Source organism: Argopecten irradians, chromosome 9 (assembly GCF_041381155.1).
Source record: "Argopecten irradians isolate NY chromosome 9, Ai_NY, whole genome shotgun sequence".
In the NCBI taxonomy this organism is placed as follows: domain Eukaryota; kingdom Metazoa; phylum Mollusca; class Bivalvia; order Pectinida; family Pectinidae; genus Argopecten; species Argopecten irradians.
In genome coordinates, this window is record NC_091142.1 from 17,314,735 (window position 1) to 17,337,879 (window position 23,145).

Here is a 23,145-nt window from a genome sequence, read left to right on the forward strand (position 1 = left end):
CATATAAACATAATCACTGCTTTCGCTAGGGATTTATGGATTAACTTATCTGATGCTCAACAGATTGAGCTAAAGAGAATTTCTCCCTATTGGAGTATTTACCAGGGTTATACTTACTTAGGCCCTTTCTTTCAATAAAGCATAGGCCATTCGGCAACATACCTCCATGCACTCTGGTTTTTATTTCTTTTGCTATACTCCAAACAAGTCTACCTGTCTAATCTTCCATACAAAGTATTTCAAATAAAATATGTGTAGTAAGGTAAAGTTGGAATAAAAGAAGCAATTGCAATATAATTATTTTCTCAACACTTTAAAATACAGCGATGAACTTAATTTCAGTTCATGTTTTCAAGAAAACAAGACTATATAGTGGTAAATATAAAATTTTCATTCCTGTTCAATTAATCTATGGAAAAATTTCTACTGATTTTATACTTTATTATTTTCATTTCCCCAGAGTTGCCATTGTGAAAACAACCTCTTATGTATCAAACCGGGACACGGTGAGTAGAAGATACTGTTTACCAACCTAGTTTTGTGCATAAATGAATTTCACGTATTTTGCAGGCAATGACAAATAACAAAATTAAATCTTTTACAAAATGCTTCAAAACACAGGCAAGACAGTGATGAAAATTTTTGATATGTCATGAATCTTAGCAATGTGAGGATATAATTTCAGCAAAGGAGTATGTGAATACACTAGTAGGCTTAAAAAATATTTAATAAGTTTATAAGAAATTTCAAAATGTTGAAAAAGTAAAACATGAAAATAAAAAATTTATCTTTTCATGTTCTACCAGTAACTTGCATTGCCCACTTCATGAAAGATGAAGACTGAAGCATGATTGAGTGCATGTGCACTGACTGGGAGGTATTATAATTAACAAGGTTGGTATTTTTTAACAGGACAACAGCTGGCTGAACTCAAGAAAGAAAAGAGGAGGTAAGATTTTCTGTAGGGTGCTTGGTTGTTTATAGTTAAGATTTAGGTTACAACCTCTGCTCAGGACTTTTATTTTCTCCATTCTCAACACAGGCTTGGGACCGGCAACGACAGAGTTTTCTGTTCAGCATTCAGCTGAGTTGTTTGATATGTGTCTATAAAAACATGATTGTCCGTAAGAGCCCTCGAACAAAAGGAGTAGATATGATAGGACCAGTATTTGGCCTTAATTTTTTCAGGCCGAAAAATATTGACTCTGATCCACATCAATTTCACATCAATAAATACTCTCATACTTGCCATTCATCAAAACATAATTTTTTTATAACTATGTACACGATGTGCTCCACCTATGACGTCATCAAATTGATGATTTTCCTCTTCTCGCCAAATTTTGCTAGAAATTCACCATCTTAAGTTAGAAAAGGCTTGAAAAGGATTTTGGCCCCGCCCACCTTTGGAGCAACAATATATTTTGCAAAGGATATGCTGTTAATACACGATACCCAACATGTGGGAAGAATCTCAATCTGCTACACGGAAGGCAGGGCCACATCTATTTTAGAGAAAATCTCTCAAAAAGTATGATTTTTCAAGGATTATTTTTTGTGAAAAAAATGGCCGGGGGCAGGGAAACTGCATGTAGATCGACATCCATAGTTGAACATAAATGGCACATACATGCGGGATATTTTTCGGTATGTAATGTAGTGAACATAAATGCACATGCATGGAATCTTTTCCGTGGATGTAAATGTGAATTAGCAATAGAATTCAACTGTTATAAGGCAACATAATTATGTTGTTTTTAGCTCACCTGGCCCAAAGGGCCGGTGGGAGCTTATAGTCATGGCTGCGGCGACCGTCTTCCGAGCCGTCCCCCACCGTCACATTTCCTATATAATCGCTACTTTGTCCTAGATGTCTTAGCATGGATTTTGGTGTAACCAAATTAGGCCACAAACATCCATGGGGGAGGGGGAAACAGAACTTGGTAATAAATTTTTGCCCTCTCTCCTTGACCCCCCCAGATGGTGGCAGGGGCGGAATCGGGAGTGGGAGCCGGGGCCACCCCCAATAGGGGAAAGGGAAAAATTATTAAAAACAAAAAAAAATAAAAAGGGGGAAAATAGGAAAACAAAAGATGGGTTAAATCCTTTAATTTAATCGCTACTTGTCCTAGAGGTTGAGTGGGCATGATTTGTAACCTCTAAAAATCAACCGACAAACAGTCCTTGGGGGAGAGGGGGAAACCCAGATTTGTATATTATAAATGTTGTGGGCTCTTGACCCCCAGGAGTGGCAGGAGGGTAGGGGCGGGGGTGGGAGGCCCCCCCCCACCCACCACCCCAAGCCACCCAGCCCCCCACCAAGACGGGGGGATATAGAGGTAAATCTTTTTAATCGCTAACTAGTTCATATAGTCCTGCATATGGAATTTATGTTTAATATTACGATATATTAGATGATTAGAACCTAATATGGCCACAAACATCCTTGGGGGGAGAAAGAGGAAAAAAGGAAAGAATAAGGGGAAGGGAAAGGAGATGAACGTGTAATAAAATTTTTGGCTACTCCCCCTCACTGCGGCTCCTCCCATCCTTTTGGCTCTCTGAGTCCCCCCGGGGCTTGGCACCAAGGCAGGGAAGGGATGAGGATGGGGCGGGGGCCCCCCCAATAGGGGGAATTAGAGTGTAAAATTCATTTTAATTATATCGCTACTAGTCAATTAGAGAGTTCTGAATGATATGAATTGAAAATAAAAAAAATGTACAAATTAGTCCACAAATCATCCTTGGGGGAGGGAAGAAGGGGAAGTAACAGATCCCTGTATATAAATTTTTGGGCACTGACCCCCCGGGGGGGGCGGCACATGGAAGGTGCGGGGCCCCCGCCCCCCTATTGGGGGAAGGAAAATAGAGGTTTTTAAATCCTTTATTTTTTAAATTAGCAACTATTACAATAAGTGTATTTGCCAGGGATTGGAACCCCCAAATTTTGGCCCAAACATCCTTGGGGGAGGAAGGAAGGGGGGGAAGGGGAACAGAAACAGAAACTTGTATAATAAATTTTGGCTCTGGGCCCCGCCGGGGGATCTGAGAGAGAAAGCGAGCGGCAGGGGCGGAAGCCTAATAGTAGGGGAATAAGAGGTTAGAACCATTTAAAACCGCTACTATTCACAGAGTTCCGCAAGGAATTTAACCCAAATTTGGCCAGAAAATATCCTTCTTTAGGTGGTATTAAGAAACATGTGTTTTGTATATATATTTGGCTCTAGGCTCTAGTCATCCTGGGGGCGGGGGGGGCCAGGCACTTGTAGGGCAAGAGCGAGGGTGGGGGCGCGGGGCCCGCCCACGACGCCCCCCCCTCCCCTCACGATGGGGAAAAAAAAGATGGACAATATCCATTAAATCTGCTACTAGTCATTTAGAGTATCTGTAAGGATTGATGAACCCAAATTTGCACACTAACAATCCTGGGGAAGGAAGACAGGGGTGGAACAGAAACTTTGTATAATAAAGTATTGGCCTCCCCCCCTATGGCCCCGCCCTGGGGGCCATTTACGGAATAAAGATGGTGCCCAAACACCAATAGGGATGGGTAAAATAGTAGGTTTAAATTCTTTTTTTTTTTATTTCTTTTTTAAATCGCTTATAAACTTTATTCAAAGAGTTTTACTGTTATAATGGTATTTTGACCAAAATTTGGTGTGGCCACAAAACATTCTATGAGTGATGGGGGAAACAAGAACTTCGAATTAAATTTATTTGGACTCAGTGACCCCCAGGGGGTAGGAGGGGTGGGGGCCTCCTAATTTCTACTTTAATAGGGGATTATTTTAAGTTTTTTTATTTAGAGGTTTAATATTAAAATTTCCTTCAGAAAAAAGAAACAATGAACCTGTATTCAAGAAACATTATCTTGGCAGATTTACAAAACAGTGTGAGCGATTTACAGCGCCTCTGGGCCTTCTTGTTACTGTGGAGAAAGATATTAATTTTGAGGCTGATATATATTCGAGGGTCTTAATGTACCTTCTCCTTTTATGGTTAAAAGTATAAAACCACCTTTATCCTATAACTCAAACTGCAGAAGGGGAACTGGGGTCAATTGTTTAGTTTGGAGGAGGAATATCGGGGGTTATGTATTCGACTTCATCCGTGGTTGTCAAGATTCGACAGTTTTTTTAATAAATGTCCGACGGTTTTTTCAAACTATGACAAACAATGCACGGCAATGTAACATTTTAATTACCCTATCTTTCAGCATTTTTGGATTTTCTTTATTTAAGTGTTGTATTGATAGCAATATCAAGTTGAAAAAAATGTATAACATAAATTTAGCGTTTGGAAAAGTTAATGAGAAAGCCCTAAATCAAAATGTCATTCACATCAGAGTAAGCGCTCGTCATCTAGGTTAATGTTACAATATCCATATTGAGGCACTTTAAAAAATAGTATGTGCCATGGTGGGTTCAAAACAAAATCAATTCTGTGCCAGGGTGACGTTTTAATAAAATCACTTCTGTGGGTGGGTCGATCTGAAGCATTTGTAACCTCTTGAAATAAAATGCAAAATTTGTGTTTTATAATGTTCCTGTCAGTCATCCTGACTACAAAAATAACTATTTATTTAAAACATATTATATTCAATCAAACTTGGCAATGGTACAGAGAAACATTTTTTTGGTAAAATACATTTGTCATCAATAGATCTTTATTTAGATTCACTGGTATTAAGTCGAGGAAAAAGTGGCATTTCACAAGCTAAGTGTGAATGTCCAGATGTCTACGCATACTCTTGCATTACCCTTGTGCAACACTTCGGTATCTTTAACAGATTTTCCACTAGTTCTAGGAAGATTGTACCTTTGTACAAATTTAGTTATAGATGCAGCACATCAAACATTAGTTCACTGCACCATAAACAGCGCAATTTTGTCCAAGGACTATTCGGTGATGCTAGAAATTAAAATATGTAAATAAAAATAGATGTTGGAACAAAACAAAAAATTAAATCGCTTCTATGCCATAGTCTCGTTCACAAAAAAAGAGATATGTGGAGGGGTCAACAAAATTGAAAATCGCTTCTATCTGTGGGTCTCCCAATTTCAAAGTGCCTTCCCCCCCTACCATATATGTTTTTCTGGAACAGCCCTTATTTGATTTTCAGTTTTATGAAAAAATTACATTAGATTTTTCCAGATACAATAATAATGAAGTCACTCCCCAAAAACAAATATCTTGAATAACTTATTCATTGCTTCGGACACCTTTGAGCTCTTATTCAAAGGATAGAACAGTTCATTATGAATTTTAAAACTACATTATTGATATTTTTTCCGGAGTTTGTACTAAAGACTGACCTGTAGATTTGCTACACTTTATGTTTTAGTTGCCTATGCTATCAAGCCACCAGAGCACCTGAGGATTAGACAGATGGTATGTACCAAGGAAAACTCTTCTTTTATCCTGTACTGGATTTTTAGGTCACCTGAGACGAAGTCTCAGGTGACCTATTCTAATCGCCTTTTGTCTGTCGTCGTGCGTCGTCTGTTGTATGTCCGTAAACAATTTACATTTTCGTCTTCTTCTCCAAAACTGCTGAAGCAATTTCAATGAAATTTTGCACAAACCTTCTAAGGCATAAGGCCAATCAAAATTGTGAATTATATGGTCCCCATCCCCCAGGGGGCTGTGGGAGGGGCCAAAAGGGGTAAAATTGAGTAAAATTTTAAAAATCTTCTTCTCTACTCACAGATGTGGTAGAATCAAATACTCTTCATAGATAGAAAGGTATTAAAGTCCTTTACAAAAATTGTGAATTATATGACCCTGGGGTCTCTAGTTTCCCCCTGGGGAGGGGGTTAAGTTTACTATAGTTTATATTGGGAAAACACATTTTTGCGCATTATTTGGTCATTTGTAATAGGAAATGAGTCAAATGTTGTCAGAATTATGAGTATGAGATGGCCATTAAATCCTTTTAACAAATTTTCTATGACTGACCCCAAGGGGCCTTAGGGGCGGGGTCAAAAGGGGTCAAATAGGCTAAAACTTCAAAAATCTTCTTCTGAAATTCTGGAAATGGTAGAATCAAATACTTTTCATAAATAGAAAGGTCTTAAGGTCCTTTACAAAAATTGTGAATTATATGACCCTGGGGTCTCACGTTTCCCCCTGGGGAGGGGGTCAAGTTTACTATAGTTTATATAGGGAAAACACATTTATGAGCATGTTTTGCTCAATTTTCATTGGAAACGAGTCAAACTTGGTTAGAATTATTAGCCTGAGATAGCATTTTAATATCATATCCACATTGGTTCTGGCCGACCCCCTGGGGGCAGAGGGGTGGGGCTAAAAAATGGTCAAATAGGCTAAAACTTCAAAAATCTTCTTCTGAAATTCTGGAAATGGTAGAATCAAATACTTTTCATAAATAGAAAGGTCTTAAGGTCCTTTACAAAAATTGTGAATTATATGACCCTGGGGTCTCACGTTTCCCCCTGGGGAGAGGGTCAAGTTTACTATAGTTTATATTGGGAAAACACATTTATGAACATTGTTAGCTCAATTTTCATTGGAAACGAGTCAAACTTGGTTAGAATTTTTTAGCCTGAGATAGCATTTTAATATCATATCCATATTGGTCCAGGGCGACCCCCTGGGGGCAGAGGGACGGGGCCAAAAAAGGTCAAATAGGCTAAAACTTCAAAAAATATTCTTTTAAAATTCTGGAAATGGTATAATCAAATACACTTTATAGATGAAAAGGTCTTAAAGTTTTGTTTATAAAGATTGTAAATTATATGACCCTGGGGTGTCCTGTTTCCCCTTGGGGAGGGGGTCAAGTTTACTATAGCTTATATAGGAAAAACACATTAATGAGCATTTTTTGCTCAATTTTCATAGGAAATGAGTCAAACTTGGTTAGAATTATTAGCCTGAGATAGCATTTGAATATCATATCCACATTGGTCCTGGCCGACCCCCTGGGGGCAGAGGGGCGGGGCAAAAAAGGTCAAATAGGCTAAAACTATAAAAATATTCTTTTAAAATTCTGGAAAAGGTACAGTGGAACCTCCCAAAACCGAACCTTCTCAAAACCGATCACCTCTAGAAACCGAACATGGATGTCATGTACGGAATGAATTCGTCTTTATTAATAGTATATAAAACTTCCCAAAACCGATCCCTCCCAATTCCGAATACCGGACCGATTTTGAGATCGGAATAGTCAAATGTAACTAAAATACACTTCTGAAAACCGGCCTTACCTGAGCAATACCGATAGATTGCATTGAGGTCTGATCAAACCGACCGTGAAATACACACATACCTGTACCATAGTTGTTGCATGCCATGTCCTTGGGCATGTATACCGATGGGAAGGCTATAGGTACACAGTAATTATACCCGAGATGGTGGTGTAATTATTTACTCATGCCTATTGTTTAGATATCTAACGAAGGTCTACCATGTGCACGCGGTTTGTTTACTGTAGGAAAACAAGCAGAGCTAGTAATTAAGAGAAAGTTTCGTATTCAAATCACACGGGTTTTTTTATTTACATATGTAGGCCTAGCTGTCGGATAACGTAAATTATCTGCATGAAGAAGCCGAAGCCATGTATTGTTTTAGAAAACTGACCATGTCATATAATGACCGGCATTGATTGATCATCGTGTAATTAGACCATATACATGTAATTTGATTCTTGACGTAACCGGAAGCGATCGGCCGTATGTAGGTTGCAGACGAGAACATCCCCAAGAACATTCACGCAACTAACTAACTAAACTACGTTTATAAGCGGTAACAAAGTCAAGTTTGCTGTTATCCATTCCTTTTAAACGTATGATTCTCTCTTTTGTGATAACATTCACATTAACAATCAATACCGGTCGGTTTTAACGAACACTAGGCATACATGCTGTGCACTAATGTAAAAAACGACCTTCCGATCAATTAAATCCGGATCGTGATGTTCAGTATTCGGTTCACTTCTCCAAACCGAACCCTCTCTAAACCGGCCAAAATTATATGCACCGACCATGATCGGTTTCGGGAGGTTCCACTGTATAATCAAATACACTTTATAGATGAAAAGGTCTTAAAGTTTGTTTATAAACATTGTAAATTTTATGACCCTGGGGTGTCCTGTTTCCCCTTGGGGTGGGGGTCAAGTTTACTATAGTTTATATAGGAAAAACACATTAATGAGCATTTTTTGCACAATTTTCATAGGAAATGAGTCAAATTTGGTTAGAATTATTAGCCTGAGATAGCATTTGAATATCATATCCACATTGGTCCAGGCCGACCCCCTGGGGGCAGAGGGGCGGGGCAAAAAAAGGGTCAAATAGGCTAAAACTCCAAAAATCTTCTAAAATTCTGGATATAGTAGAATCAAATAATTATAGATGGAAAGGTCTTAAGGTGTTTTTATAAAAATTGTGAATTATATGACCTTGGGGTCTCACGTTACCCCCTGGGGAGGGGTCAAGTTTACTATAGTTTATATAGGAAAAACATATTTGTGAACATTATTTGCCCAATTTTCATAGGAAATTAGTCAAACTTGATTAGAATTATAAGCCTAAGATATAGCATTTTAACATCCATATCCGTCCTCGATGACCCCCTGGGGGACCAGAGGGGTAGGACCAAACAGGGTCAAAATGATTAAAATTTCAAAAAAATCCTCCAAGTTCACAAGTTTGATGGAAGCAAATACTCTTCATAGTCTTAAAAGTCAAATTTATAAATCACTGACCAACTTCAAGGCCCAGCATATAGTGTTTATATGTCTTTAATTTGTTTCATTATATATTCTAACTCAGGTGACCGTTAAGGCCCATGGGCCTCTTGTTATACAATTTTACCAGCAAGTGATTCTCTTATCTTACTTTAGAGTAAAGGGAAGGACACTAGATAATTACACATTCTCATCAATTTTAGTATATCTTAAATAAATGTATCATATATTCATAACACTATATCTTAAATATAGGGTTTTACATGAGTGTTCATTTCATATGAGATTTTATGTAACGAGTCTTAAGAAGCTTTTATATTTGCGAGTCTTGGCGAGCAAAAATTAAAACTTCGAGACGAGTTTCATAAAATCTCATATGAAATGAACACAAATTTAAGATACTTTTTATCACATATCTACAAATGCCTACATAACAAAGAAGTTCAACTGTATTTCGAAAATCTAGCAGAGACCTCCATTTTGTCCCGCCTTCCTCGTAATCCTGACGTCATTTTATTGTTTCTGTCTGACATTAGAATGAATTTTTAGCCAATAATGGTGCTGCTGAAGTGATACAGCCCGCTAAGATATGATGTCACAATCACTGGAAGGTAGAACTATTCATACTCAAACCAGGTCATTTTACTTTCTTGAATCCCCTAGCCTGTATTCAGTTGGGATAGGAGATCTCCACCCGTCGGGTAAGATTCTTAAAGGTAGGTTTCGCCCAATGAAATATAAAGACTACGAAATTGAAATTTATCCTATACATAGATATAATCTTCAGATCATTTTCAATGCATACAGCAAACAATATGGGTGGTCAGTTGCCTAGCTTGACCAGGAAAATACTCCTCTAAAAATAGAGCGAAGTCAAGCTTTACATAGAACATGACGTATTTTTTCCAAAACGAGGCCGCAGCAACATACGGAAGCGTGCAACAAAATGTCAGATAGAAGTGACAGTCTTGCCACGGCATGTTTAGTTAAAAAACAACAACAAATCGAAGTGCAAGGGACTGTTTATACATATCATATAATCTAAAACACTTCATGTTACTTACATACGCTCGCTAACTTTGTACACCAAATATACATGTAGTTAGTCTGCGGCTGTTTGTGCGCTGGCATATGTGTTGAAATTTAACTCACCACGTGCAATGCCGTTACACGAGTCCCAACAGATCACGGCAAGTTCCGCTTGAGATGTGGCTTCTGTTTCTTCTATTGCTACATGCCATTTCTGAATTTAATTCCCTATAGATATCCTAGGGTGCTACCGAATCCATTATAATTTCCTCCACTTTGTTGCCGATTCAGATATATTTTTTTCATCGCACACACTTTCGTTCAGCCATTTTGTTTACTTTTAGTGCGTGACAATGCGCATGCGCCAAACTTCGACAACACAATCCATCGCAGCTTCATTTGCATACTATTCTGTTAGCATGACGATCGTAATAAATCAAGGATTTCCTTCAATTTTGTATTCAAGACACATTTGTTGAATCTCAAACACATAAAGAAATTAAATTGAGATATTTTAATATGTTTTTTCATCTTTTCTTCCGCTTATCGCAATTCACAAAAAAATATTTATTTGGTTGGGGGAAACCTACCTTTAAGCTATTGGGTGTGCCTAGTGATTGATATGCCAGGTCTGTGATTCTCTTGAGATGAAAAATCAAGGAATCTTCATCAACTTAATTAACTGTATACCATATTTGATTCAGTAAGCACTCCCATCCCTGTTCCTTTATAAATTAGGCATTTGCATTATACAGAGTTATCTGCCCTTATGGGTAGGTATCGATTGTGAAGTCATGTATTTGCGAGCGTAACGTCATTCATATTGGAGAAAACAAGGTAAATTGCGCTCACAAAATAATGACGTAACAATCCACACCTATCTGCAAGGGAGCTAACTCTGTTATATGCAAAAGATGGAATATCAAGTTTATGATTAATGTTACAGTGTAGTGGTCTGATCAAGTTTATGGAGGACAATGAAGACAGCCTAGAGCAGCAGTCATTTGACCAGGCCTACCGATGCTGGTCAGGCTACGATATCGTTGCTCGCATGGACCAGCTAGGCATCGGACCAAAACATTTCCATGAAATTAAAGTAAGTATTAAGATGCATTGTTTTAAACAACAAGATGGCAATGTCCCTTGTTCAGAATTTATTAGACTTAATGTCCTTGTTTATCATTAAGTTCATAACATCCAATCTATTTCCCGAAGCACAATTTAGTGATAGAGTCATTGCAACTATATCCTGTCTTTGTATATTATAGAGTTGTCTCCCTTGTGTGTAGGTATCCATCCAAAAACAATATGGCCGCCAGGCAGCCATCTTGGTTTTTGATATTAAAAGTTTGTTACCGCTAATTCTCAGAAAGTACTGAAGGGATCATTCTCAAATTTCATACGTAGGTTCACCTAGGGCCCTATATATTAAGTTGTGCATATTTCATTTTGGGATCGATTGGTCAACAAGAGGACCGCCAGGCAGCCATCTTCGATTTTGATAGTTAAAGTTTGTTACCGGTATTTCTTAGAAATTACTTAAAGGATCATGCTCAAATTTCAGATATAGGTTCCCCTAGGGCCCTTCACTACTGCAGGATATGCCCTTAAATCGCCATTAAATTGAGCACTTAATTTTCTCTTAAATTTTTCTTAAATTTGTCATTAATTTTTTACCTGAATTTCTGCTCTTAATATTGATACATCAAGGGTCCTTAAATTCGGATCAACCAGACTTATTCTTTAAAAGTTAAGGACACTTAAATTGGAGGTTTTTAATTTAAGAAATTTAAGAATCACAATTTATCAATGTGATCAAATCTAGATCGTGACCATTGCCAACCATGGTCGGGAAGTGAAACCATGGTCTGCATTTACTCTTGCCTATATCAAATGGTTTCATGATATTAGATTTGATAGTGAAACACAGATGTGGGTCTGCATGATTGGTGATCAAGTTCAAGCTGGAAATACTGAAAAATGTTCTTTTATTCTTAAAAAAAAAGTATTTCTTTTCCTATCAATTGGTTCCATAGAATCAAATAAGGATTCTGTAAATAAAGCCTCTGAAGAATTTTGAACAAGGATATCACGATGATCGATCCACATTCATTAATTGATGGATTTAAGTACTCTTAAAAATGAAATTAGATATATCCCAATACATCGTGTATTTTAAGTGTCATTAAAAAAAGTGAGGACTATTAAAACTTGCATGTCAAGTTACTGTAAGACTTAAATAATTTAAGGGCTATTAATTAGTGTTAACATAAAAAATAAGTGTCCTTAAACACACCTTAAACGAAAAGCAAACGAGATTTCAGTATTGAATAAGTACTCTTAAAAATTAAGTAGATAAACATACGCTTAAATGCTTCTTACTTTTACAATTAAATATCCTTAAATGGTGATATTAAGGGAAAATTCAAAGCATGTGCTCTTTATCCTTAAAAATAAACTTAAGAAACAAATTTTAAGAGTCATTTTTAAGATTTTCAAGAAATTAAGTGCTGTTTAAGTGTATTTCAAGACAAAATTAAGGATTTTGTTCTGCAGTAGTGCTTGTTGTGCATATAACATTTTGGGACCGCTCTCTGAACAAAATGGCCAACAGGCCACCATCTTGGATTTTGATTGTTGAAGTTTGTTACCGCTATTTCACAGAAAGTGTTTAAGCGATCTGTCTCAAATTTTATATGTAGTATGTAGTATAAAGTTTGAAAAGCAGAGAAAAGATCCCTCTTTTCCAATCTCAGACATAGATCATTCTTTGGTGGGTGCCAAGGTCCCTCTGGGATCTCTTGTCGTATGCTAGGGGCTATGGTGGGTGATGAGTGGTTATGATATCCCAACATTTTACTAAAAACTTTCCACTTCTGGGTTGTGAGTTTGAATCCCATGTGAGGTCAGTTGCCAGGTACTTATTGCTAGTTTTTTGGGGTTTTTTTTTTCCGGGTACTCTGGCTTTCTTTTGCTAGCTGAAATTTGCACATCCTTAAATGACCCTGGCTATTGATAGGACATCAAACAAGTAAACTCTTGAATGCTTTGTAGAATTTGTATACTTGTAATCAGAGTCTTACTCCATGAATAATTGTATGTTTGTATTTCAGGCTTCTTACATGAAAGCAAAGGAGACTGAGGATGACCCGAAGGTGTTTAACAACCAGGGTCACGAGGTCAAACTAACTAAGCCTGTCCTCATCACGCTGGAGGCCATTACTAAGGTCTTGGATTACCTGTACAGGGACGACCTAAAATTTGTACCAGACTACAGGTAATTTTAAACCATTTTATACTGTTAACCAATATAATTTTGAGGTGACTTAATTTTCCTAGTTATATTGCTAACAACTGTTTCACAGCAATTGAAATTTTGCGACATAGACTGTACATGGCAAATAATTATATTTTTGCGATATTTATAAGTCTGAAAAAAATGAGAAATTTAATTAATTGCAAATTAGTTGATTTACAGTATTCTCCTCCTATTTGTGTTCAGTACTAGTTCTGTTTCTGCTTGTTTAGGATTTGATGTCTCAAAATTTACAGATTCTGGTTAAAAACTTAGAGCAATCAACCAGTTTTCCTGTTCAATTTATTTGGATATATATCATTGTGTAAAATTATTTACTTATGTAACAAAGTGCAGGATTGCATATAAACATAATCACTGCTTTCGCTAGGGATTTATGGATTACTTATCTGATGCTCAACAGATTGAGCTATAGAGAATTTCTCCCTATTGGAGTATTTACCAGGGTTATACTTACTTAGGCCCTTTGCTTTCAATAAAGCATAGGCCATCGACAACATACCTCCATCGCACTCTGTTTTTATTTCTTTTGCTATACTCCAAACAAGTCTACCTGTCTAATCTTCCATACAAAGTATTTCAAATAAAATATGTGTAGTAAGGTAAAGTTGGAATAAAAGAAGCAATTGCAATATAATTATTTTCTCAACACTTTAAAATACAGCGATGAACTTAATTTCAGTTCATGTTTTCAAGAAAACAAGACTATATAGTGGTAAATATAAAATTTTCATTCCTGTTCAATTAATCTATGGAAAAATTTCTACTGATTTATACTTTATTATTTTCATTTCCCCAGAGTTGCCATTGTGAAAACAACCTCTTATGTATCAAACCGGGACACGGTGAGTAGAAGATACTGTTTACCAACCTAGTTTTGTGCATAAATGAATTTCACGTATTTTGCAGGCAATGACAAATAACAAAATTAAATCTTTTACAAAATGCTTCAAAACACAGGCAAGACAGTGATGAAAATTTTTGATATGTCATGAATCTTAGCAATGTGAGGATATAATTTCAGCAAAGGAGTTTGTGAATACACTAGTAGGCTTCAAAAATATTTAATAAGTTTATAAGAAATTTCAAAATGTTGAAAACGTAAAACATGAAAATGAAACATTTATCTTTTCTTGTTCTACCAGTAACTTGCATTGCCCACTTCATGAAAGATGAAGACTGAAGCATGATTGAGTGTGTGTGCACTGACTGGGAGGTATTTTATAATTAACAAGTTTGGTATTTTTTTAACAGGACAACAGCTGGCTGAACTCAAGAAAGAAAAGAGGAGGTAAGATTTTCTGTAGGGTGCTTGGTTGTTTCTAGTGAAGATTTAGGTTACAACCTCTGCTCAGGACTTTTATTTTCTCCATTCTCAACACAGGCTTGGGACCGGCAACGACAGAGTTTTCTGTTCAGCATTCAGCTGAGTTGTTTGATATGTGTCTATAAAAACATGATTGTCCGTAAGAGCCCTCGAACAAAAGGAGTAGATATGATAGGACCAGTATTTGGCCTTAATTTTTCAGGCCGAAAAATATTGACTCTGATCCACATCAATTTCACATCAATAAATACTCTCATACTTGCCATTCATCAAAACATAATTTTTTATAACTATGTACACGATGTGCTCCACCTATGACGTCATCAAATTGATGATTTTCCTCTTCTCGCCAAATTTTGCTAGAAATTCACCATCTTAAGTTAGAAAAGGCTTGAAATGGATTTGGCCGCCACCTTGGAGCAACTTTATATTTTGCATGGATATGCGTAAATACACGATACACAACATGTGAAAATCTCTTTCTGCTACACGAAGGCGGCCACATTCATTTTTAGAGAAAATCTCTCAAAAAGTATGATTTTTCAAGGATTTTTGTGAAAAATGGCGGGAAACTGCATGTTGATGACATCATAGTGAACATAATTGGCACATGCGGGATATTTTCGGGATGTAATGTAGTGAACATAATTGGCACATGCAGGATATTTTCGGGATGTAATGTATTAGCAAATGTATTCAACTGTTATATGGCAAAATATGTTGTTTTTAGCTCACCTGGCCCAAAGGGCCGGTGAGCTTATGTCATGGCGCGGCGTCCGTCGTCCGTCCGTCCGTCCGTCAACATTTCCTATAAATCGCTACTTGTCCTAGAGTTCTGCATGGATTGTAACCAAATTTGGCCACAAACATCCTTGGGGGAGGGGGAACAGAACTTGTATAAATTTTGGCTCTGACCCCCCAGGGGCAGGAGGGGCGGGGCCCAATAGGGGAAATAGAGGTAAATCCTTTAAATCGCTACTTGTCCTAGAGTTTGGCATGGATTGTAACCAAAATCAACCACAAACATCCTTGGGGGAGGGGGAACAGAACTTGTATAAATTTTGGCTCTGACCCCCAGGGGCAGGAGGGGCGGGGCCCAATAGGGGAAATAGAGGTAAATCCTTTAAATCGCTACTAGTCATAGAGTCCTGCATGGATTAGAACCAAATTTGGCCACAAACATCCTTGGGGGAAGGGGAAGAGAACTTGTATAAATTTTGGCTCTGATCCCCCGGGGGCAGGAGGGGCGGGGCCCAATAGGGGAAATAGAGGTAAATCATTTAAATCGCTACTAGTCATAGAGTTCTGAATGAAATGTAACCAAATTTGGCCACAAACATCCTTGGGGGAAGGGGAACAGAACTTGTATAAATTTTGGCTCTGACCCCCCGGGGGCAGGAGGGGCGGGGCCCAATAGGGGAAATAGAGGTAAATCCTTTAAATCGCTACTAGTCATAGAGTTTTGCAGGGATTGGAACCAAATTTGGCCACAAACATCCTTGGGGGAAGGGGAACAGAACTTGTATAAATTTTGGCTCTGGCCCCCCGGGGACTGGAGGGGCGGAGCCTAATAGGGGAAATAGAGGTAAATCCTTTAAATCGCTACTAGTCACAGAGTTCCGCATGGAATGTAACCAAATTTGGCCAGAAATATCCTTAGGGGAATAAGAACTGAGTTTGTATAGATTTTGGCTCTAGTCCCGGGGGGCAGGAGGGGCGGGGCCCGATAGGGGAAATAGAGGTAAATTCTTTAAATCGCTACTAGTCATAGAGTTCTGTATGGATTGTAACCAAATTTGGCCACAAACATCCTTGGGGGAAGGGGAACAGAACTTGTATAAGTTTTGGCTCTGGCCCCCCCGGGGGCAGGACGGATGGGGCCCAATAGGGGAAATAGAGGTAAATTCTTTAAATCGCTACTAGTCATAGAGTTCTGTATGGATTGTGACCAAATTTGGCCACAAACATCCTTGGAGGAAGGGGAACAGAACTTGTATAAATTTTGGCTCTGACCCCCTGGGGGTAGGAGGGGTGGGGCCTAATAGGGGATTTAGAGGTTAATATTAAAATTCCTTCAGAAAAGAAACAATGAACCTGTATTCAGAACATTACTTGGCATTACAAACCAGGTGAGCGATACAGGCCCTCTGGGCCTCTTGTTTACTGGAGAATTAATTTTGAGGCCATATTCGAGTCTTAATGTACCTTCTCTTTTATGTAAAGTAAAACCCCTATAACTCAAACTGCAGGGGACCAGGTCAATAGTTTGAGGAATACGGGGTATTCGACTCATCCGAGGTTGGTCAAGATCGACAGTTAAAATGTCCGGTTTCAAACTATGACAAACAATGCACGGCAATGACATTTTAATTACCCTATCTTTCAGCATTTTGGATTTCTTTATTTAAGTGTTGTATTGATAGCAATATCAAGTTGAAAAAATGTATAACATAAATTTAGCGTTTGGAAAAGTTAATGAGAAAGCCCTAAATCAAATGTCATTCACATCAGAGTAAGCGCTCGTCATCTAGGTTAATGTACAATATCCATATTGGTCAACAAGGAGTACATTTTCTATCATTTAATTATCACAAAAACATTTATTTAAAACATTTACAAAATACATACTCACAATAAAGTTATTAACCAGCATATTTACGGACATAAGAAATGATATCTATAGATGTCTATTTAGTATTTACGAGTAAAGTTATAAAATACAATTTACATGAAAAGATACGGAACGCGCTGATAAAATGTACTTTGCATATATCGTTTGATATCGTTTACATCTTTCGGCAAATAACATTGTGTTAGCCTGTCGAATGAAACCAACGAAGAAATTTCAAAAAAAAATAAACTTTTATAATTAGGCGGACGTCAGCAATATCTTCCGCCTCTTTTGTCATTTCACAATGCTTACTTTCTATTAACACGGATCAACAACTTCCGTATTTACAACGAAGATTATTACTAGAGAAACATCAATAACTTAATGCCTTTTCTGAAATATCTAAATAAAGTTAGCATCAAACAATGACTTGCGATCGTGTAGGTAGGTAATAATGACACCGTTAATCCCTTAATTACCTAAAGGCTTGACACGCCAACTGTATAAACACAAGATCGTGAGCAATTATCCATGTCGGTCGGTGCAGTCAGGTGTGATACAGGTAAAAAAAATCTCAAGGGCCGAACACCTGTTCGACGAATGGATGGGTAAATACTATGTATTTGATGCAACGGGGACATATTTCTGTTCGAGGAATAAGGGGTATTCGACGAATAGATGTTCGAGCTATCCGGGGTTTTGATACTTAGATTATATAGAGAGACAGTCGGGACCGTACGACCAGTTCGACGAATAGGGGGTATTCGAGGAAACCGGGTTCGAGTTAGAGGGGTTTTACTGTATTAGCAAATATTTTAAGACTAGCAAAGGTGCAAAATATGGTATATTTGAAAATTTAAGTGGTTTATAGCACCAGCCAAAAATAATTAAAATAATTACATAGGTGAGTCCTTGAGAGATTGAGTGAGAAAAATATTTTAAAATAAATATTTTGATAAAAACAGATCTTTTTAGTGATTAATTGGGTGTATTTTGTGTATTTTTGCTCTTTAAATAGGTCAACAAGTCGCACCAGTGAAGGTTAACAGCCTCAACTTCTGGTGCATGAACCCAGGGGTGGTAAGTTCAAAAAAAAAAATTGATTTAAATAGGAATTTATGTGTCCATTCTGTATGAGATTTTAAGAAACAATTTTTTTTTTAATTATTGAGATAGCATTCTTTTATTAAAACATGTAGGATCTTAAATGAGTGTTCATTTCATATCAGATTTTATGAAATGAGTCTTAAGAATTTTTGATTTAAGCGAGCCTTGGCGAGCAAAAATTAAAACTTTCAGACAAGTTTAAAAAAATCTCATAAAATGAACACAAATTTATGATACATTTTATTACATAACTACAAAAACCTGCATTTCAAAGAATCTCACTTTAAAAAAAATCGCTTCAGGTCAATTTACACTTGTCTAGTGAAATATATAATTATGTAAAAAAAAACTACAAGGGCAAAATCGCTGGATATCAGGCGGATTATGTGATAAATATATTTCTTTCTTGAGCACCCTTAAGTTAAATCATTTTCAATTTTAATTTCAGACAATTTTATTAGCAAAGACGCTATTGTGAAAGGAATCGCTATTGTATATAGATCTTTCTACCGAACAACACAGTGGCACAGGTTACAAACATACATTAACAGTAAAACACAAAGATAGCCATCTATATTCAAATGAATTAATATCTTCACAATTTTAAAAATGCAAAAAGTAAAATGAAGTTAGACAGAAGCTGACATGTAAATGTTAACATTAATGACAGTAAGATATTATTTATCATTTGACATATTTCAGGCGTTCTCAGATTTCAATAACACGAGGAATGTTGTACTCACCAGTGGAACTCTGTCTCCGATGTCATCGTTTGAGTCGGAGCTAGGAGTGCCATTCCCGATAAAGCTGGAAGCTAACCATGTGATAGAAGATAAGCAGGTATATAAGTATTTTAGTTCTAGGATTATACTGTTACAGTAAATCATTAAATCAATATGGAAATCATGTTTTGAGAATCAATGATGATAGATACCGTAGAATACAATAAACAGGTCATCTTCAAATTGAAATATTTTAACAGACAGATGTGATGTCTAATATGTGTCAATTTATATAAAAAAATATATATGATCCTCTTGAAAGTTTTAAACTTGATCTAGAATCTAGAAGTCTTCAAGAAAAAATTCAATGTTGTTTTGGAAGGAAAAAGCAGAAAATGATTTTATATAATTACAGGAATTACAGGAAAACACAAGTTAGTATTAATATTTAAAGTGTACTGCCTGTCTATGCAATTTTGAGGTTTTCCTAACAACTGTTTCCTAGGTTTGGGTCGGAGCTGTTGGACACGGACCTAAAGGTGGATCCCTACAGGCGGTCTACAAAACCATGGAAACCTTAAATTTCCAGGATGAACTTGGGGAACTGGTGCTCAAAGTCTGTCAGGTAATTCATATTGAATTACCCTAAGTTCGGATGCTTTATTAAGAGTTAAAAAACCGATAACTTTATCTTATTAAACCAATTACAAAGTCCTCTTATCCAAAATGATATTCTTTTGACTTCCTTGGAATATATGGATATTCTCTGATTGGACATTAAAATGTTATAGGGTCCATGTTGATGTTTTACAGGTTTCTTAGACAGCATGGGATTGATATAGCCAAACAGATTTTACAATTGATACTCTTTTACATTTTGATTTTCTCAAAATATTATAATTTTCCTCAAACATTTAATATTACCATATATGTTAAAGATGCTCCACCGCTGACAAATGGTATTTTTTCTCTATCAAAAACAGGAGCAGACAATTTAGTATTTTTCTTCGGTTGCAAAAGTTACTTATTTTACACCATCACCACCTTTGAAAAGTTTGAGCTTCTAATTTTATTTTAAGATTAAAATAAAATATTAAAAACAATTAATTGCATCCCGAAAAAATTCCGAGGCACTTTCTCCTATATAGAATGAACTACTGATTGCACATGCTTCAAAAGCAAAATAAATTATATTACTTTTTGTGTTAATTATACATATATACACACGATTAAACACTAATTATTGTTCAAATTATGAACATCTTTTATGCTCTGTCGGCGGTGGAGCATCTTTAATATTTTCCATCCCCTTTAGATGTATTACAAACTTGTATTGATATGGTGTTATAATATTCACAGATTCAGTTTCTTTCCACAAAATAAGTTTGTACCCTCGTTTGTCATTACAGAAAGTACCTCATGGTGTGTTGATCTTCTTGCCTTCCTACAATGCGCTACAAAAGTTCTACAAAAGATGGCAGGTATGTACATCTACATCATGTTTTAAGTGATTTTTATCCACCGCTTTCAGCGAAGCGGACTATATTAATGTCTGTCTGTAACACTTGGTTTCCATGCAATAACTGCCACAAATCTTAAGCAGGTTTTTTGTAACTTGGTCACATGGTTAAATGTGCAAAGGGCTCGGATGAGTTTGCTCGGCACTTTCATTGGACCCTATTTGGCAGTTATGGCCCTTTGATTAACAAAAAAACAGCATTTCCTGGTGATTCCTTTTATTAACTCTTTCAAATATTACTTGATTTTCTTGAAAGTTGGTAACATGGTTATCTGTCTCGGGGGCCATGGCCAAGTTTGATCGGAACTTTCATTGGACCCTATTTGGTGGAGTTATGGGCCTTTGATTAACAACAGCAGGGGATATGAATTCCACGAAATTGCTTGTTTCTGTTATTTTGTGTTTATTTCTCACTCTTTATGAATTTAAGTCTGTAACAACATCCAGCAATATTTTAATCTTGCCTCTGTAAGAGGGGGCTTATGGAATAGCGTCGGCGTCGGCGTTAGAAATCCAGGTTAAGGTGTTAATGCAAGTGTTAAAATCCTGTAATCTGTAACAACTGATATTGATTTCTACATTAATTTAGGGTTAGATGTAGTGTTGTGATGGGTGTGGACAATCATTTTAAGGTGAAAATGCTGGGTTTTGATAATTTCAAGAGGCCAAATGGACAAAATGTACACACATGATAAGCTCTTGGTTCTATAATGGCTGCCAGAGATGAGCTTTGCTGTTCTCAAATAGGTGTTGTAATTCATAATGAAACATTATACGTTAAAAGCGATGGTCAAGTGGTTAAGACGTCCTGACATATGACCATAAGCCTATGGGGCGATTGTTGGATACTGACCACTGGTCGATGTTTTTTCTCTGGGTATCAAGCTTTCCTCCATCTACTATAAACCTTGCACGTCCTGAAATGACCCTGGCTGTTAAGAGGATGTTAAATTAAGCAAACCAAACTTAAACTTTCAGGATACTGATGTATTGTAATCTTATTTTAGAAAGATTATTTAAATTTACAGCAAATGGGTGTATTGGCTAAAATTGAAAAGAAGAAGAGGATAATGATGGAGCCTCGTTCATCAGACAAGGTGGACTTTGAGTATTTGATGAAGGACTTCTACGACACAATCGCCTGTAGCGAAGAGGGCGACGGTAGGTCGACTACTGTCATTTAATACCCTGTTTACTTTCAAGTTTACAATATTTTTCGTCTGTTATATTTTACATAATCGTGAATACTGTTAACCTCTTTTTCTCTCTCTCGTGTATACCATATTTCGCGTCTTCGTTATTTTTGACATATTTGCAAATACATTATACACAAGTCATCAATCAAAAACTTTTATGGTCAACCGTGCATTAATGTGTTCATTTTGTATAGTTATTAGCTCACCTGGTCCGAAGGACCGAGGTGAGCTTATGGGATACCGCAGCGTCCGGCGTCCGTCAACAATCGACTTCTTCTCCATAACCGCTGGTTGGATTTCAACAAAATTGACTGGTAGTATCCTTATGGGCTACTAACTGAAAATTGTACAAATGATGGAGCTGATCCCCCGGGGGCCTGAGGGGCAGGGCCAAAAGGGGTCAATTTGGCTATTTCCATATAAACGACTTCTTCTCTGAAACCAAGCATGGGATAGCACCCATAATGCAATGGTAGCATCCTTATAGGGTGGGGATTCAAAATTGTACTAATGATGGGGCCTGAGGGGCGGGGTCAAAAGGGGTCAATTTGGCTATTTCCATATAAAGGACTTCTTCTCTGAAACCAAGCATGGGATAGCACCCATAATGCAATGGTAGCATCCTTATGGTGGGGGATTCAAAATTGTACAAATGATGGGGCTGACCTCCCGGGGGCCTGAGGGGCGGGGTCAAAAGGGGCCAATTTGGCTATTTCCATATAAACGACTTCTTCTGTGAAACCAAGCATGGGATAGCACCCATAATGCAATGGTAGCATCCTTATGGTGGGGGATTCAATATTGTACAAATGATGGGGCTGACCTCCTGGGTGCCTGAGGGGCGGGGTCAAAAGGGGCCAATTTGGCTATTTCCATATAAACGACTTCTTCTCTGAAACTAAGTATGGTATAGCACCCATTATGCAATGGTAGCATCCTTATAGGGTGGGGATTCCAAATTGTGCAAATGATAGGGCTGACCCCTGGGGGCCTGAGGGGCTGGGTCAAAAGTGGTTAATTTCCATATAAATGACTTTTTCTCTGCAATTTAACATGGGATTACGCTCATAATGCAATGGTTACATCCTTATAGGGTTTGGATTCAAAATTTTGCAAATGATGGGGCTGACCCCCCGGGGGCCTGAAGGGTGGGGTCAAAAGGGGTTAATTTAGCTATTTCAATATAAACGACTTCTTCTCTGCAATTAAGAATGGAAGAGCACTTATAATGCAATGGTAGCATCTTTATAGGGTTGGGATTTGAAATTGTACAAATGATAGGGCTGACCCCCGGGGCCTTAGACGGAAATAGATGCGAGGTCAAAAAGGTCAATTAGGCTACTACTTTCATATAAATTACTTTGTCTCTGAACCTATGTATTGGATAGCATATTTGTATGGTATCAATAGCATCATTGTATGGTTGTGATTCAAAATTAAACTTTGGGAGTCAATTTTGCTTATTTTTCTAATTGTTAGAGTCTTGTGATAATTACTAACAAAAACCAGGTGAGCGATACAGGCCCTCTGGGCCTCTTGTTTTTAAAACATTTGAATACATGTTCGAATTATCTCGTGACATTACTTGAAAATTTGTACTTTGTGAAAATA

At 37.2% G+C, this 23,145-nt stretch overlaps 1 protein-coding gene across 1 annotated transcript in view; it reads left to right on the forward strand.

The window, feature by feature from the left end:
- Positions 1–23,145, forward strand: part of LOC138331646 (Fanconi anemia group J protein homolog) — a 71,108-nt gene that overhangs the window by 29,765 nt on the left and 18,198 nt on the right. The window contains exons 15-23 of the mRNA XM_069279369.1: positions 4,294–4,346; positions 12,907–13,013; positions 13,852–13,897; positions 14,307–14,343; positions 18,009–18,070; positions 18,800–18,937; positions 19,325–19,444; positions 20,229–20,300; positions 21,367–21,499. Of these exons, the coding sequence (XP_069135470.1) occupies positions 4,294–4,346; positions 12,907–13,013; positions 13,852–13,897; positions 14,307–14,343; positions 18,009–18,070; positions 18,800–18,937; positions 19,325–19,444; positions 20,229–20,300; positions 21,367–21,499 (768 nt within the window). The remainder of the gene's footprint in view (positions 1–4,293; positions 4,347–12,906; positions 13,014–13,851; positions 13,898–14,306; positions 14,344–18,008; positions 18,071–18,799; positions 18,938–19,324; positions 19,445–20,228; positions 20,301–21,366; positions 21,500–23,145) is intronic.